At 37.8% G+C, this 17,064-nt stretch overlaps 1 protein-coding gene across 5 annotated transcripts in view; it reads right to left on the reverse strand.

The window, feature by feature from the left end:
- LOC123516471 (E3 ubiquitin-protein ligase RNF8-like) overlaps positions 1-14,917 on the reverse strand; it is a 22,952-nt gene extending 8,035 nt beyond the window's left edge. For 3 of the 5 annotated variants that reach the window (XM_045275793.1, XM_045275795.1, XM_045275792.1), the window contains exons 1-11: positions 14,742-14,916; positions 11,262-11,357; positions 8,225-8,421; positions 7,744-7,890; positions 7,390-7,498; positions 5,761-5,856; positions 5,380-5,505; positions 2,304-2,468; positions 1,785-1,958; positions 880-1,084; positions 71-185 (exon numbers count right to left, since the gene is read on the reverse strand). In XM_045275793.1, the coding sequence (XP_045131728.1) occupies positions 71-185; positions 880-1,084; positions 1,785-1,958; positions 2,304-2,468; positions 5,380-5,505; positions 5,761-5,856; positions 7,390-7,498; positions 7,744-7,890; positions 8,225-8,421; positions 11,262-11,357; positions 14,742-14,828 (1,517 nt within the window). In that variant the 5' untranslated portion in view covers positions 14,829-14,916. Of the gene's footprint in view, positions 1-70; positions 186-879; positions 1,085-1,784; positions 1,959-2,303; positions 2,469-5,379; positions 5,506-5,760; positions 5,857-7,389; positions 7,499-7,743; positions 7,891-8,224; positions 8,422-11,261; positions 11,358-14,741 lie in introns of all 5 variants that reach the window. The other 2 variants (XM_045275797.1, XM_045275794.1) reach the window with 2 other exon arrangements.
- Positions 14,918-17,064: the final 2,147 nt, after the last annotated feature.

Consider the following 17,064-nt stretch of genomic DNA (forward strand, 5'->3'; position numbering starts at 1 on the left):
CTCCTGAGCATGATGAAAACTTTAAGAGAAGTTCATCCATAAGCATTAAAGAAATACATGATGTACTTACCCTCTCTGACCTCCTCTTCCTCTATTATTCCGCCCTCTTCCTCCCCGTCCTCTTCCTCTGCTGGCAGCAGCAGCAGCAGCAGCAGCAGCAGCTTCTTCAGCAGCCTTCATTTCAGCTGCATTAGAAATTGAAAATTCATAAGTACAATCTATCTCTATCAATATCTCAAGCCAACATCACTGCAAAAAAGGGCAGCTAGAACAAGGCATCCACTTTGTTTCCTCTCCCCACCACCAACTTTTCATACAATAAACTTTAACACAGCAATTGGAAGAAACAGGTATTCTCTCTAGAATGCACTATGACTTCACTTGTTGACAACATCCCATACACTTGCCAACTTCATTGTATCACATATTTCCAACCACTAACTTAATGATGCTATAACTTCTTCCAGGCATGCTCTGCAAATACTCATGAATAAATATAACTCCAAATTCCTTTGTTCTTCATCCCTCTCACCATCAGACCATTATGCACTCTAAGACATCCACGGTTCTCCATCTAACTTCACTTTAACATATCTGAGTCTCAACATAATGTAATTCCAATCTATCACATCCTGTTTTTATTTTTGGGGTCATCAACAAGGATATCCCTTTTCCCACTCTTCCTTTTTCCGACTTATCCTCTTTTGATTCAGTCTTCCAAATTGAGATGAAGCTTTCCCTGTGATTTCCACTTTACACACCAAGTTGTCATCTGTGAAATATAGTCCCACTCATATCACATTCAATGATCAAATCAATAAGGTTTTAGAGATAAAATTAACTCCTTATACATACAAATAAAAAATAAATCACTATTACCATTTCTTTCAGCTACCATCTGCATCCTTTTCTTCTTCATTTCCTCTGATAGTGTAGGTACAATCTTCTCAATGAAATTGTCCACCACTAATGACTTGGACTCTGACTTTATTGGAAGACGGCAGTTGGGACATTCATTTTTGTTTTTTTTCCAACGGTCTATGCAGTATTTGCAAAATGTGTGACTACAATTCAACAGCACAGCCTGCAAGAATGAAAGGAAGTATATTCAAATGCTAAAAATACTGTCAAGGGGATGAGAATGAGAGTAAGATACTAAAATAAGAAAACACATTTAACACCTTCACCACATTGATGCATGAGGTGTGTCATTACTCGCCCATACAACCATTCAATGATACCCCAGGTGGATCACTCCCATAGGTTCTATGTTTCAAAAGCTTGAAATCTTGTTTACTGATACAGGGCAGAATTAGGTGACTTTTGCATGCTTCAATCACTCAAATCTCTGCCTCCAACTCCTTCTTAACTTATCAACCAATCATAGAACAAGTCATTTTAGTCTTTGATGCTGATATGGGTTTATCTGTATTCCTTACTAGCTGGATGATCTTTCTTTTATGAAATAAATGAATAAAAAATTGATATAAAGTAAGAATTGAAAAGGATACAAAATGAATATTAAACAGCCATTGCACATTGCATTAAATGGTAGCCTGTCCCTCATGCTGTGCTGCTGGACCCACATAATGCAATTCATATTGAGGGGCTTTACAAGGCTGAAGAGAGTCTAAAGAAACAACAAAAGATGATCTATCTTCAGAAATAACCAATACTTAACAAGATCACTCTACACTAAATATCATTGATAGTGGGAGCAAATATACGTTAAGATATACCATTATCTAATGAATGGTGAATGATAAGCAACCCTTATTACTTACATTAATGAAGAGTTCATTGCATATTGCACACTGAAATTCATCCTCCAGGACATGAGACACTGACTCCACCACCTCCTTTTTGGCCTCAGAAGAAACCATAGCAGAGGAGGCCAAGTCTGCCATCAGTTTCTGTTTCTCACCTTCCAGGGCATCCAAAGTTTCTCTTAAGACACGCTGGAAGATTAATGAAGATAAAATTAGTAAGAATTAGTAAATTCATTGTCTGTTACTTCCTTATTGAAATCCAGGTGCCTGTATGAAGCAAATGAAATTCAATCATCATTCTAATGAGCTGGAGAATTCAATTTCTGATTACTGGGAATGAGAAAAGGTTACTTTAGGAACATAAATCAAATACTATACCACAGTCACCACTCATACATACATTAACATCTTTTTGTACATATCAATGAATCCCCTCTGCACTAATGTCAATGTTCATCCAACTCTTTTCTTCCATAATCAAAGTGTACTGAGACAAAAAACGAGGAGAAGCAGCAATAAGCCACAAATACACACCTGTTCTTGAGCCTTGGTGTGCATCAATTCTTCTTTTATTTTGAATTTTTCTTCTTCGCGTGTCAAGCGTTCCTGTGCCAGCGCTTCCTGGAGCCTCTGCCTCTCCTCCTCTGCCAGCTGGTACTCTGCCTCTTTGACTTGGATGGCACAGTTTTTGTCTTCCACCTTTTTATGTTGAGGCACACATGAATGACAATAATATCTATCATTATCATTATTTCAAAAATCCATGTAAAGGCATTAAGAAAAAAACATAAAACTGATATAGAAGCAAGGTGCCCCAATATGCAAACACAGATATGAAAAATTAAAGAAAGAAAATATAAATAAAAGAAGAGATAAATACTTGGTAAGTTCATAAGAAGGCATTAACTTTTTTTCAAACTATCCTTTATCTTTTATTTATTTATTTTTTCAAACTATCTACGACAGATTCAGAAACAATTTCATCTGGAAGTACATTCCACACTTCAGTCAAAAATTGGGATTAATATAAAGAAAAATTGGCAGGTTGAAAAAAGAAATCTGCTGAAAAACATGTCAATTGAAACATGAATGATGAGTTTTGTGAACAGGAATAAATGTGGTAATGCTGTGTGAAGAGCCTGTTCATTATTATTGACAATTTTTTTGAAAAACGTCACTGCACCAACCATTCAACAATGATGAAGCTGCATTTTTTTTATCTATTTTTTTTTCTTTTTTTTTTTATGTTATAGCCCAGTGTTATTCACTAATTTTTGCATGCGAGCCTCTTCAGTTAAACACATTCATTGAGAGCCGCAGCTACTGCATGCTAGTGAAACTTAACTAAATTAAGTAGTACTGGGTTGCTAGTGCAATATGGTAAATAAGAAAAAATTTGACATGGTAATATTAGCCTATAAATCTAGTTATTACTAGCAAAACAAAGACCAAACTTACTTAATGCTGTGATGAGCGGAAGTGTGCTTTTTTTTTTTTTTTTATTCATTTATTTATTTTTCGAGAGCTGCAAATTGAGTCATCACAAGCCGCCAGCAGCTCGCAAGCCAAGCATTGACTACCACTGTTATAGCCTATAGCGCCTGTGGGTTCACTCTAAGAGTATGGAAAGCGCTGTTCAGCTTCCAACCATTAGCGGCACAGGCAATTTCCTTTGTAGTGGTACCCGTATGAGGGTCCCTATCACCAACCAAAGCATCTTTGGTATAAGGCAATTACACCTCCACCTAGAATCTGGGTATTATGGTGACATGTACAGGAAACCCCTCCTTAATGAATGGGTTACGTTCCTAAAAAACATTCGTTGCACGAAATTTTTGTTAAGAAAACCAATTATAACAAGTCAATTATAACAAGTTTGAACCCTGACTTGAACTTCCATTGTGAATAAACCAAGCAACAGTGCATCATAGTACAGCAAAAGGTTTAGCGAAAGTAAAAATTATGAGGTTAAACATTTAAGCAATTTAATTCAAGACTAAGTCATTATAATGTACTTACACTAATGTATGTATGTAAGTAACTTTATAATGTTGATGATCCTAAATTTATGAAGGGAGGGAGAGTGGAGCAGGAAAGACACTAGCTGGCAACCTGCGGAATGTAAACAAATGGCGCATCATTGTACCGCATACAAAACTATGTACCACATTTCCATTTTATCCATTGCAGAGTCACAAGTTCGGGTGGTTCTTTTAGCTTGCAAGAAAGATACAGTCTCACCAGCCTTCTTAATACAGTCTGCTGACTTGAAAATAGTAGAGACAGTAGATGAAGTCAAGCCATGGTGGCGAGCAATGCTATTAGTTTTCTCGCCTCTCTTGTGTCTGTGAATAATCTTCAGCTTCACTTCGAGAGTAAGAGACTTCCTGGTCTTCTTAGCAATACTAGGCGACATTGCAGGGCTGGTTGCAGGGCGTTTTGGTGGCATGTTGAGCGAGGGAAGACGAGCTGCTGCTGGACATTGTTATTGTTTTGAAATAAGAATGGGGAAGGGTAGGGGAGTGAGTGGTGCGCGTTTTGTCCACGAGAAGCGCTGGAATATTCAAAAGCCTGATGGCTTGCATGATACAGCAGGGCTTTCACATTTGGAAAAAATTACCTGGATAAAATTTTATTAAAGCGAGTTTAGTGTTTGTTATACGACCAGATGGTAATAAAAGGAAACATTCGTTGTACCAAAATTTTGTTGTGCGAACGTTCATTAATCGGGGGTTGCCTGTAGATAACTTTAAAGCACTCGACAAATGACAAGGGTTCAGGGTAGTATGTGGTGGGATTCGAACTTACGCATGGATATCTGCTCGATCCCACGCTCACCACCTTATCCACTATGCCACCGTCTCCCTATGTCGAGGTTAGGCAGTAGAAACTTCATCATGTTAATAGAGCAATCCAAACCTTGTAAGAGATGGAGCAGCTGATGTCCAAATTTGACAAAAGTACTCAAAAGGTAAAAGGAAGAAATAACTCTATAAAACAATCACATCATCATTAGAAATGTCTCTGCATTTCCACAATAAACCAATCTTCCAGGAAATTAGAGATTACCCTAATGTGATTTTCAAAAATCTGTTTGGAAACCAACATCACAGTGAGAAGATTAAAGGAATTAAAGTTGAATTGTTGATTGTTGATTATGATATTCAATCAAGAGAGAGATTGGAAGTCCTTGAATAAGTAAAGATGAAGCTACTGGTCTTGGTGGGTCTTAATTTCATAAACCAATACTGATGCCATAAGAAAATCAACTCCTCTTTCCATTGATGATTATAGTTATGCTCTGGAGTCCTAGAGATTTGCTCAGCAGTTCTATAAACATGGTAAGAATTTTCTGGAGTCCCAACTAACACCAGAATGTATAAAAGACTAAAGCTGATAAAGTTTGTTCCACGGGACCTCCTTACATTCTGCTGTCTTTGTCTTTGAAGTGTGGTCCAATAATCTTAGAAAGGGACCCTTTGACAAACAATATTCACAAGCTTGAAAGCTAGTTAGAGGGAAGTTGATAAGACAAAATACTTTTGATTCCATTCTGTCCAAAAGTGCAGATTTACATTTACATCTCCATGCAGTTCTTGTCCCATCTTACCTGCTGCCTCAACTCCTCTTGACGAGATTCAATGTCCTGAAGCTGTTGTTGGAGTTGCAGCCGTTCTGCTTCTTGCTTTTCCTCCAGACTGGCCTTCTCCTCTGCCAAAAGTCGCAGTTCATTCTCCTATTGGGGAGATGAAAATACTTTACTTTATTTGTCTTCAGGCTTAAGTGTAAGCTAACTCAAGATACTTTATTTGTCTTCAGGCTTAAGTGTAAGCTAACTCAAGATATGTGCATGGCAAATCAGAAGGCAATGATGCAAATTAGCAAAGAATTTGTTTTCACTTAACTATTTTCTGGAGGGTGATACTAAATTTGTTCTATTTAAAAGATCAGGATAGAACAGTGACAGAGAATGATGAAAGCCTATTCTTACCTTTTCTTGAAGAACTTTATTTCTCTCCTCCTCTTGCTTCAGACGATCCTCTAACACTTTTCTTTCTCCTTCCAATTCTGTCTTAAGTTTTGCAATCTAAGGAAAGATAAGAGTGCTGTCAATAAAGCATTATTGTCATAACTACAAAGATCATACACTTACAAATTATTAATATCTTCAAACAGAGGTGAGACTAAGATAATAAATATGAAGAGAATGAAAGAGCAAATGGTGAAAGATGTGTGAGATATAATGTATACTCGAGTAAAATCCAAACAGGATAAATGGAGAATATGTGTCAGATGCAAGAAAGATATCCGAGGGGCAAATATCAGTGGTATGCATGACAGGCTTGAATGGAGAGCAGTTGTGAATGTGTATGGAGGATCGAACTACAAGAGCTTCTGTTGATCATTTTATTCACATATGGCTCAATCAGCTGATCTAGTCAGAAATAGGAGGGTGGATGGCCTCACCATATTGCAGCAAGAATGAACTACTGTTGACCCTCACTAACTTGGACTAATAAGGGGAAAAGGTAGGTCTGACAAACAGGAATGTCCAACTTATACAAATTTCTCCCCCCCCTCCATACATGCGCACACACACACACACACACACACACACACACACACACACACACACACACTAGGAAGAAAAAAAAAATAAATAAATAAATAAAAAAATAAATAAATAAAAAATCTGACTCAGCAAAGGATTTATTTATCTAATTTTTAAGGGCTTTATCTCTCTGAAAACTTCAGACCCTAAATTACCATGGTGTAGCTTATTTTTTATAATTAAATACCCTTCCCACCAGGAAGTCATTTTTAGATGTCTTGTGTGCTTGCGTCACAGGCTGATTTTTTACACTTCAAAGACTTTCACAAAATTGGTATAAACTCTGATTGATTTTTGTTTGGTATCATTTTAAAACTACAACCAAAATGCAATTTTTAGTTGGAATTAGATTTTTCTATAATGTCAACAGAAAACAAAATACAAGAAAGTGGATTAAAAAAAATATATATATACATATGGTGGGCAGTTCAACTCGGACTTTTGGGGTCAGTCAGAGTCCAACTTATTGCAAAATCCAAGTTATCGGGGTCTGAGTTATCGAGGTTCAATAATACTTATGCTATTGGGCCTCTCTGCTTTGTAAGTGAACCTGAGGCTGTGTGGTTAGTGAAGATCTGTCCTCTTCCTTCCTTAGATGGATTTTTTTTATTTAGTTCATAAACCAATGATCATCTACATCTGCACTCAAGCACATGCCATTCTACAGGATGAGTCATCAGGCATTAAACATGTTACTTAATTTGTTACTGATGGTTTCAGAAGATTTCTGAGAACAGGGAAATGCCTGGGTATTCATCATGCCACACCAACTTCATTACTTTCAACATTACGAGTATAATAGCTATTTATAAAAATAAGACATGGTCAAACTAGTTCCTAAAGGGTTAAGAGTCAATACACATGTCATTAAAGCCACACAAGAATACCAGAGAAGTATACAAAAGGATAAGTGATTGCAGAACAATGAAGTAATACAAGAACATGAATGGAAAAGCTGTTATTTTTTTTATTTATTTTTTTTAGTATTGATAATGTTCTACAATTTACCTCTTCATGTAACTTTTGCGCTAGTGCTTCTTTTTCTTCCAGCATTGCCTGCTGGGCTAAAGCACCATTCTGAAATTGTTCTTCCAACTGAGCTCTGTCTTCTTTATACCTGTGAAATACCAACAGTCATTCTTACTTAATAAAATACTATACTGTTCTAGCATTCAAGTTTTCATTACACTTATTGGATTCAATATAGTAATCCTGACCAATAAATAAATCAAACAACACTAAAAGAGAAAATATGTCCTCATGGTATCAGAAAACAAGTTATATAAAGATCCATCAGTACACCAGGCTGGCAATCCCTGATGGATCTAAAGATTGAAAAAAGAATGACTTTGACTTTCTTACTTTTCTTCCAAAGATATCATTTGCTGTTGAAGGGACTGATGCATGCGGTCCCTCTCTTCCTTGAGCTGTGCCTGTATTGCTTCACTGCCCCTCAGTTGTTGCTCCACCCCAGTGTATTCATGTTTCACCTCACCTTCCTCTGTACTACTGCAAATATTTCATTGTTATAAATTCTCAAATGCAATTATTAAAACATCAAACACACACAAATACCAGTTAACACATTTCAGTATTAGATGCAAACAGTGATATATGCAATGCAGTACTAAAAACACTATTACACAAATGGTGTTTCAAAATATGACAGTAAACTCATCTGTTGGAACTTCTGAGCACAAAGCACAGACAACTCTAACAGCACAAACTAAGCTACAAATTGATAAGAGTAAATGAACAGTTTAATATTAGTTTATTAAGATGTGAATGCTAATATCTTGACTATATCTTGTATGAGCATGGAAAAAGAAAGAAGTCTCCTTACCTTTCATTTTCTTGTCTTAATCTCTTGTGACTTTCTGTTGATGTGCTTCCAGACTCTTTCATCCCCCTCCAGGAAGAGACCTTTAATTTGTACACGTTTACATCCCGCTCTGTGAATCTGATTTCTGACTTTAAGCTGAGTGAGTATGCAACATTCCTTGCTAAAAGCTTTCCATCTAAAACCATATTGTTTTGACCCTGGGAGAAAAAAAGTCAAAATTAGAGCATCTCTCTTCAACATTACTGCTTAAAACTACAAATTTCCCTTATAATAAATACAATTCATATCACTACTATTTCATCTTATCCATGTCATGCACATTGAATACATGGTAATCAATGAATGAATAAGAGAGTGTGTGTCTGTGTATTTACCTAGTTGTATTTTTACCTAGTTGTAGTTTTACAGGGCCTGGGCTTTATGCTTGTGTGGCCCCGTCTCCACATCTACACTTATCCAATCTTACTTTAAAAGTGTGCACACTCGTTGCAGACACTACTTCTTCATCTAAACTGTTCCACGTCTCAATACATCTCTGCGGGAAACTATATTTTTTATATCTCTCAGACATCTTCCTTTCTCAGCTTTTTACTATGCGATCTTGTGCTTGGATGTCATATTCTTCTCTCAGGATCAGTTTCTCATTATCCACTTGGTCCATTCCGTTGATCAATTTATAGACTTGTATCAGGTCTCCTCTCTCCTTCTTTGTTCCAAGGTTGGTAGATCCATAGCCTTTAGTCTCTCCTCATATGTCATCCCTTCAAGTTCTGGGACCATTCTTGTAGCCATTTTTGTAGCCTCTCCAATTTTCTTATGTGTTTCTTTTATGAGGGGTCCACACTACTCCTGCATATTCCAATCTGGGTCTTATTATAGTATTTATCAATTTCTTCATCATTTCTTTGTCCATGTAGTGAAATGCTACTCCAATATTCCTTAGCAAATTATATGTTTCTCTAAAAATTCTATCAATATGGCTTACTGGTTGATTGTTTTCTTCCATCGTCACTCCTAAGTCCTTTTCCTTTTTACTTTCTCCAGTTCTACTCCATCTCCCATCTTATAGATTCCCACAGGTCGTCTTTCACTCTTTCCCATTTCCATGACATGGCTTTTGTTCACATTGAATTCCATTTCCCACTTCTTACTCCATTCCCAGATCTTATTTAGGTCTTCTTGCAGTATTTCACAATCCTCCTTTTGCTTTATAACTCTGCACAGTTTCGTATCATCCGCAAACAAATTTATGTAGCTGTTCACTCCTTCTGGCATGTCGTTAATATAAATGAGGAAAAGTATTGGTGCCAATACTGACCCCTGTGGCACTCCGCTTTCTACTGCTCTCCACTTGGACTTCATATCTTTAACTACCGTCCTTATTTCTCTCCCCCTCAAATAATTTTCTATCCATCTCAATGTGCTTCCTTTTAAGCCACCCTTCTCCTCTAACTTCCACAGTAATCTTGCGTGTGGCACTTTGTCAAACGCCTTTTTTAAATCCAAATAGATGCAGTCAACCCATCCTCTCTCTCTTGTACTCTATCAACTATTCTAGAATAGAAACTCAATAAATTAGTTACACAAGACCGTCCTTTTCTAAAACCAAATTGGCTATTTGATATTAATTTGTTGTCTTCAAGGAACTCGATCCATTGTTTCTTTATTATTCTTTCACACATCTTGCATATTACACTAGTTAGTGATACCGGTCTGTAATTTAAAGGTTCTTCTTTCCTTCCGCTCTTATATATGGGAACCACCTCAGCTCTTTTCCATTCTACTGGCACTGTTCCATTTTCTATTGAGCATTTTATGATGTTGTATATAGGACTTGCTAGTTCTTCCCTACATTCTTTCAGTATTCTGCCTGAGACTTCATCCGGTCCCATTGCCTTCTCTTCATCCAGTTCCTTCATTAACTCTTTTATTTCAAGCTTGGTTACTTTAATCTCTTTCATATAGATTGTCTCTCTATTACCCTGTGGCCTCTCAAATTTGGATTCTTTAGTAAAGACCTCCTGGAATTTTTATTTAATAGTTCTGCCATACTTTTGGGTCTTCCACCATCCCGTTCTCTCCTTTTAACCTTTCTATTGTTTCTTTTTGCCTAATTTTTCCATTTATGAATCTATAGAACAATTTTGGTTGCTCCTTACATTTTTCGACAATATCTTTTTCAAGTTCTTTTCCTCTTCCTTCCTCACCTTAACATATTCATTTCTCGCTGCCTTGAAGTTTTCCTTGTTTGTTGGATTCCTATTTCTCCTCCACCTTTTCCATGCTCCATCTCTTTTCTCCTTTGCCCTAGCACACCTTGCATTAAACCAATCTTTCTTTCCTTCTTCTTTTGGTCTATATTTTGGGACATATTCCTGACTCCTGTTTTGTATATTTCCAAAAATAAGTTATATTTGTCTTGCATTGTCTCTGAGTTTTCCATCTCCTCCCAGTCTACGTTTTAAAATAGTTCTTGAGATTCTCAATATCAGCCTTTCTGTAATTTAATCGGTCTCCTTTGTATGAATCATCTCTATCTTCCTTTCCTCTTCTATATCTATTTCTAATATTGCATGGTCACTCTTTCCCAATGGGCACTTATATCTTATATCATCATTCATTTGTATACCCCTTGTAAAAACTAGGTCCAATCTCGCCGCTCGTCGTTTCCTCTGAATCTCGTGCATTCCTTTACTCTCTGGTCCATCATATTGTCTATCATTAGGTTCAAGAATCTTTCTCCCCAGGCTTCTTCCCCCATACCACTTTCATAATTTTCCCAGTCCACTTCTTTACAGTTGAAATCTCCTACTAATATCACTTTTCTCCTTTCTTTAACGATTCTCATTAGACTCCTTATTGTGTCATCTATCATGTCTTTATATTCTTGTGTGTGTGTGTGTGTGTGTGTGTGTGTGTGTGTGTGTGTGTGTGTGTGTGTGTGTGTGTGTGTGTGTGTGTGTGTGTGATCAAGTAGACACTGATGTGATCTCCTGTTAAAACAAGTATGACAAAGCACACAGTTATACAAACTTACTATACAGGTAACAGTCCAGTGCTCTCCTTGCCATCTGAAAGCTGCATGGTTCCGGGATATGTGTGTGCTCCGTAGTTCCTTCCTCCCGACAACAACCTTATGGAACGACAAATTATCACATATGTACAATAATTTCACTTTATCAAAATACCAAGGTAAAAAATTTTTTCCATTGCTAATTCCATAAGTTTGTCGTTATTTATGTCACATCTTGGTTATGTTTCGTTTACTTGCATTAGGTTAAGTTAGATAAGATTAATTATTTTACAAAACTTGAAGACCTTTAGAGTCAAAGCTATGAATTAAGGGATTTATTTAAAAACAACGCATTGCTTTTTATTTGTTTTTCTTTTTAAGAATTAAGGCAGTACTTGGCTCTATTTCAGCTCTAGAATTTATTTCAGCTACCCCTAAAAAAAAAAAAAAAAAAAAAAAAAAAAAAAAAAAAAGAGGGGTGATGCACAACTCTAAATATATATTTGCTATTCCTTATGGAGTCAGGAGTAATGGGTAAAATGACAATACATCCAGTAGTCATTTGAGACAAAGTGATAGGGGAATTTTGGTCAATTTGTAATTTTACCAACCAACAAATCTCTGATGTGGCTTATGTTTTTCTAGTGAGAAATAAAGTGAATTGATTGATAGTAGCTATCTGTCATTTCTGTCGAAAATGAATATTTTTCGAGTTATGACTTTCTTTGAAATTCAGCTTTATGTCTACTTTTCATTCCCAACGATCTTGTGGGGTCTTTGGAAAATTAGGTTTTGGGTGGAGGGGCATTAAATTGAGTGATGTGCATTGTAAAATGGTCGGAAATCACCAAAATGACAAAAATCTCTGGAAACGCTTTGATGGTAGTGGCAGCAGCGGTAAGTGGTGCTTTGTTATTGTTGAGCAATGCTGCCAACAATTCACTAAATTTCCAGCTATATCCACATTCAGCAAAACCACCAAAGGCTAACAAAACAAACCCAATATTATAATCTAGCTGTGGGAGCTGTGCTCCCTGGGACTCTAGCACAGGTTGCTAGACAACCCCTAACATTAAAACTTACACAAGGGTTACTAACCAAACACAACATTATTTCCTCCTAGAAGGCCTTGTAATATTTTTTGTGGACAATTTATAGTTTCTCCCAACCACCGAGTTTTTGATGTGCATTAAATCAAGGTTATAATATTGAGTTTGGTTAGTAACCCTTGGGGAGGATCCAGATGTAATGTTGGGGGACAACCTTTTGTAATGAACCCGAATCCAAGGGTAGTGAATCATTGGCAATGCTGCAAGACAATAGTAAAGCAACACTTGCCACAGGCGCAGCTGCTGCCGCCGCCACCATCAAAGTACTGTATTATCAGTTTTTTTTTTTTAATGTGATCTTGCTGAATTCTGACCTCTTTTGCAGCAGGCATTACTCAGTTTAATGCTCCTCCACCCAAACCCCTGAAGATCATTGGGAATGAAAGGTAGGCATAAGATGAAGTTGAAAAAAGTCATAACTCGAATAATATTAATTTTCAACAGAAATAATATATAGGTACCTATACAGTATATGTATAAATAAATAAATATATATATATATATATATATATATATATATATATATATATATATATATATATATATATATATATATACCATCAATCAATTCACTACACTTCTAACCAGAAAAAGCATAAGCCACATCAGAGATTCCATGATTGGGTGAAACTACAAATTGACAAAAATGTTATAGAATTGGATCAAAACATCACAGAAAAATAAATATATCTACCAAATAGTTACTACTTATTCTGGCCATTTACCATTTCACTGGTGTTGGCCAGGACCGCTCCTATACACACCCTGACATGTGCCTTTCTGAAAAATACTAAACAACTAAGACTAAGAGCAATCACAGACACTGACCAGGGTGCATAGAGTCAGCCTAGCATTACATCTCTACTCTAAGTAAGCAATATTATAGCTTAAATGAGGCCCCACACCCCTCTTGTGCCTTGACTCTTACTTCTTAACCCGTTTTACCTTCAGTTTTGGATGTGATTAGACAATTTCATTTACATTAGAAAGAATCTATGGAGATCAGAAAACTAATGGCCAGTCTTCAATATTTGAATCCCAATGCAAGTTTCTGAAGCTGTACAAAATCACCAAATAGTACACAAAATAAATTAATATCCAGAATTTTTCCTTTTCAGTAGCACATAAAATGACTACATGTTGTCTTAATATACTCACTTTATTTTACGTTTATAATTTTTTCTTCCGGCACAAGCCATTTATTGGCTTATAGTGATGCTTTGGAAAACTCAGAAATGTGTCAGAAACAGAGTCTAGCGAGCAGTATTCCACAGTCTTCCTCTTCTTCTTCTTGTGGCCATTGTTTACATTACCTGAACATTATGGTTCCTATGGAATTTGTACTGTTCATAAATCACGTGTCACATATATCCAATGAGAGCCCGCCATACCAGTTGTTTCTTAAATGACGTATCATGGGCAAAACCAATCACAGACCTTCGTCTATAAGATGTCAAGTTACTTGTAAAGTATTGCATTTGTTTCTCATCGGAGAGGATGAAACATGTCAGATTCTACCAGTTGGTAAGTTGTTTTCACTATGGATGCATACTGCTCAGACTGTGAGTTCAGGCTTTTTTTAATTCTATCATCGTTATACCAAAAACACAAGAGACATGTTCGACTGTGTGTATCACAAGTTGATTTTGCTTCCCAAATTGTGAGTAATACCACACCATACATTTTTTTTTTATTTCCTTGAAGTGGTGCAGCATGGCAAGAGTCCTGTTAAAAGGGAGTGGTGAGCCTTACTATCATTGGAGAGCAGCATTGCCAATGCTTCACATTTAATATATAGGTTAAAATTAGGTTAGGTTGGATTTGGTTTAGGGTTTGGTTAGCAACCAAGGGGGGGATCAGGAGAGCACAGCCTCCTCAGCTAGTCTAGAGCAAATCATTGGCAAATTTTTTTTCAAAGAATTCTTTTGTGAAATAGTAGATTTTTTTCCTCTCAAAGTGCTTTATTTTACCTTTCCCCACCCAAAACCCCAGTTTTTTCCCAAAAGTCCCCAAGCTTGCTGTTCTTGGGAGAGGGGATTAGTGATGATAGGGAGGAAGGATTTGTTCTAGATATTAACCCAAAATGAATATGAAAACAAGTCCTGGTACTGAAGGAATTAACCACGTGAGCAGATAGCCACAGTGAGCAACTCCTTAGTTAGGCCTACGTACGTAGTACCTGCTTATACAACCTTGCCTAGGTTATCCCTAGGCAGTAGGTGGGCAGAACACGAAACACTCCAGACAAAGCAACATACAATAAGATGCTACAAATGACTGATTCAATACAAGACAATGAGTAAGGAGTAAATTATCCAGTACACAATACGCTGGCCATCACTTACTAGGGTGACTATGCTTCATTGTCTATACCCCCAATAAGGTTACTACTCACCTCATTGCCTTCCAGAGGGATGACACGCCTCTCCCTCGTGTCATCATTCCTGTATTCCAGATAATACCTTTCCCTGCCGATACTCATCGCGAGCTTCCAATAATGCAATAACAACTTCAAACCCACGACTGGCGCGGTGCTATGCGGGCACTGCGGGGCAGACACTCCTGTACAAGGGACGGTCTCTTCTTTATTCAACTCCCTTCCTAACTCAATACCTAGTAATTAAGGGGAGGTACAGGTGATATTTCGATATTTTTTATGAAATATGGTGAAATGAGATATTTGCACCAAAAAGTCCATGAGTAAAAGACAGATAAAGGATATGCAGTCTCTAGAAGATGGGGACAGCTGAGTGTCATTGAAGAAGAGGGATAGTTATTTTGAAGGTTGTGTGGAAATGATAGATAGAGGAATCGAGTTTTTGATGCAAGGAAAGTTTCAGCAAATTCATAGACTCTCTCTCTCTCTCTCTCGATTGCACGCGCTCACCACCTTATCCACTACGCCACCGCCTCCCTTTTAGAGTAACTTTGATGGATAGGGAGGAACTCCTAGGGAGAAGGGACAAGGGAGTCGTAGAGGCAACGCCAAGGAATATACAAGAATCCTTGAGTGAAGCTGTACGTGTGAATGTGTTGCGTGTTAGTGGTATTATGAATCCAAGTTATACTGAGTAAATTCATACACCACAATTAAGCTTATGTGTCTGTGCCAGTCATGCTCAAATTGTCACAGAGTTGTACTGAACACTGCCCCTGATATTATAAAGTGGAAGGGCAAGTATTACTATCTACACTAATTCTAGTGTATTTGATGATGTTGCTAGGAGTAGGGTATACTGGTGTGGAGACTGGTATGTTGGGCGTGCCACACTTTACATTTGAAGAATATGTAGACTGCAGCTAGTACACGTGTGACAAAGAGTGCCATCAGTTATGCGAAAAATATCTTTGTAACAGCTGTACAGTAGGAGAACAGTGATGAGGTTTTATGCTGAGACACAACAGGATGTCCAATGCTAGTGGAGTGCTGAACATTGTACGTGAATTTTGAAGGTACTGGCATACGCGTCCATGGCCACAAGTTACAGGCGCCAAGATGTATTAGACTAAGTCTAATACATCTTGACAGGCGCTATCATCGAAGTGTACACAGGTCTAATAGTAGACTATGCACCAATAAGCAAGATTTGTGTTCAGTGTAAGCTCCATGATCTTGCACTTCGAAAGGGAAGAATCACGGAGGAGGCTCGAGTACGAAAGGTGGAAAACAAAAAAAGTCACAAGGAAGTGTGCGACATAAACTACGAAGGCACGTCAAGTGGCATGGAAGCTGCTGCTACCGTCACTAGCTATATGGGTCTGGATCACAACATGCGGTATACAAACTTTGTGACGGTGATAGTAGGGCGCTCAGAGTTGTGAAAGACTGCAACATTGGTGATGGCCCTTACGGAAAAGAATATGTGACTGAAAGAAGTGGGATTGCATTAACCATGTAGCAAAAAGACTTGGCACAGGGTTGAGAAATTTGCGAAAAGACGCTTACATTGAAGTCAGCCAAAGTGGAAGCAGGAAGAGGTCAGTTTTGGAAGACAGACAAATTTACAGATCAAACTGTTGACAGGCTGCAACATTATTTCAAGCAGTCTATCAAGAGCCGTGTCAACACCACAGAGGCAACTTATGAGAGACGAGATTATGTCCTCCTTCTATCACTGCACCTACACAGATGACAATCCTCAACATGTTCTCTGTCCTAGAGGAGAAAATTCGTGGTGTTTCTTCCAGGCTGCAGTGGCAAAGGGAGAAACACAAAAGAGTCACACCGAGATGAAAGTATTCTTCACTCTACCGCCAGAGCAGCTGGGTTGTGAGGGCGTCTACACTCGTCTCACAACAAACGAGATGATGAAGAGGTGCCTCCAGGGACTCACTCAAAATTTCAATGAGTAGTTACATAGTCGCATCTGGCAGCACTTCCCCAAGCACCTCATGGCAACAAAGCCTAAGCTGGATTTTGCCACGGCTGTTGCGGCTATGATATGTAACAGTGGCTACATTTCCAGCAATCTCTATGCATGGACACTTGGACCTGGCTTATCCAGCCCTTCTTGATAAGGTTCTTAAGAAGGACAAGAGGATGGACAGGCCCATTGCGAGGAGACTGAAGAATAAGCGTCTCCATAGAGACATTGTACCGTGCAAGTGGCCTCTGAGCAACGTGGCGCTATAGACTTCTTGTTCCTGACGTTCGATCACTCTTTTCGCAAAAGTTTTTCAACTTCATGTTCCTATAACTTCACTGTTTTTCAACCAAT

The sequence above is a fragment of the Portunus trituberculatus genome, chromosome 41 (assembly GCF_017591435.1).
Source record: "Portunus trituberculatus isolate SZX2019 chromosome 41, ASM1759143v1, whole genome shotgun sequence".
Taxonomy (NCBI): domain Eukaryota; kingdom Metazoa; phylum Arthropoda; class Malacostraca; order Decapoda; family Portunidae; genus Portunus; species Portunus trituberculatus.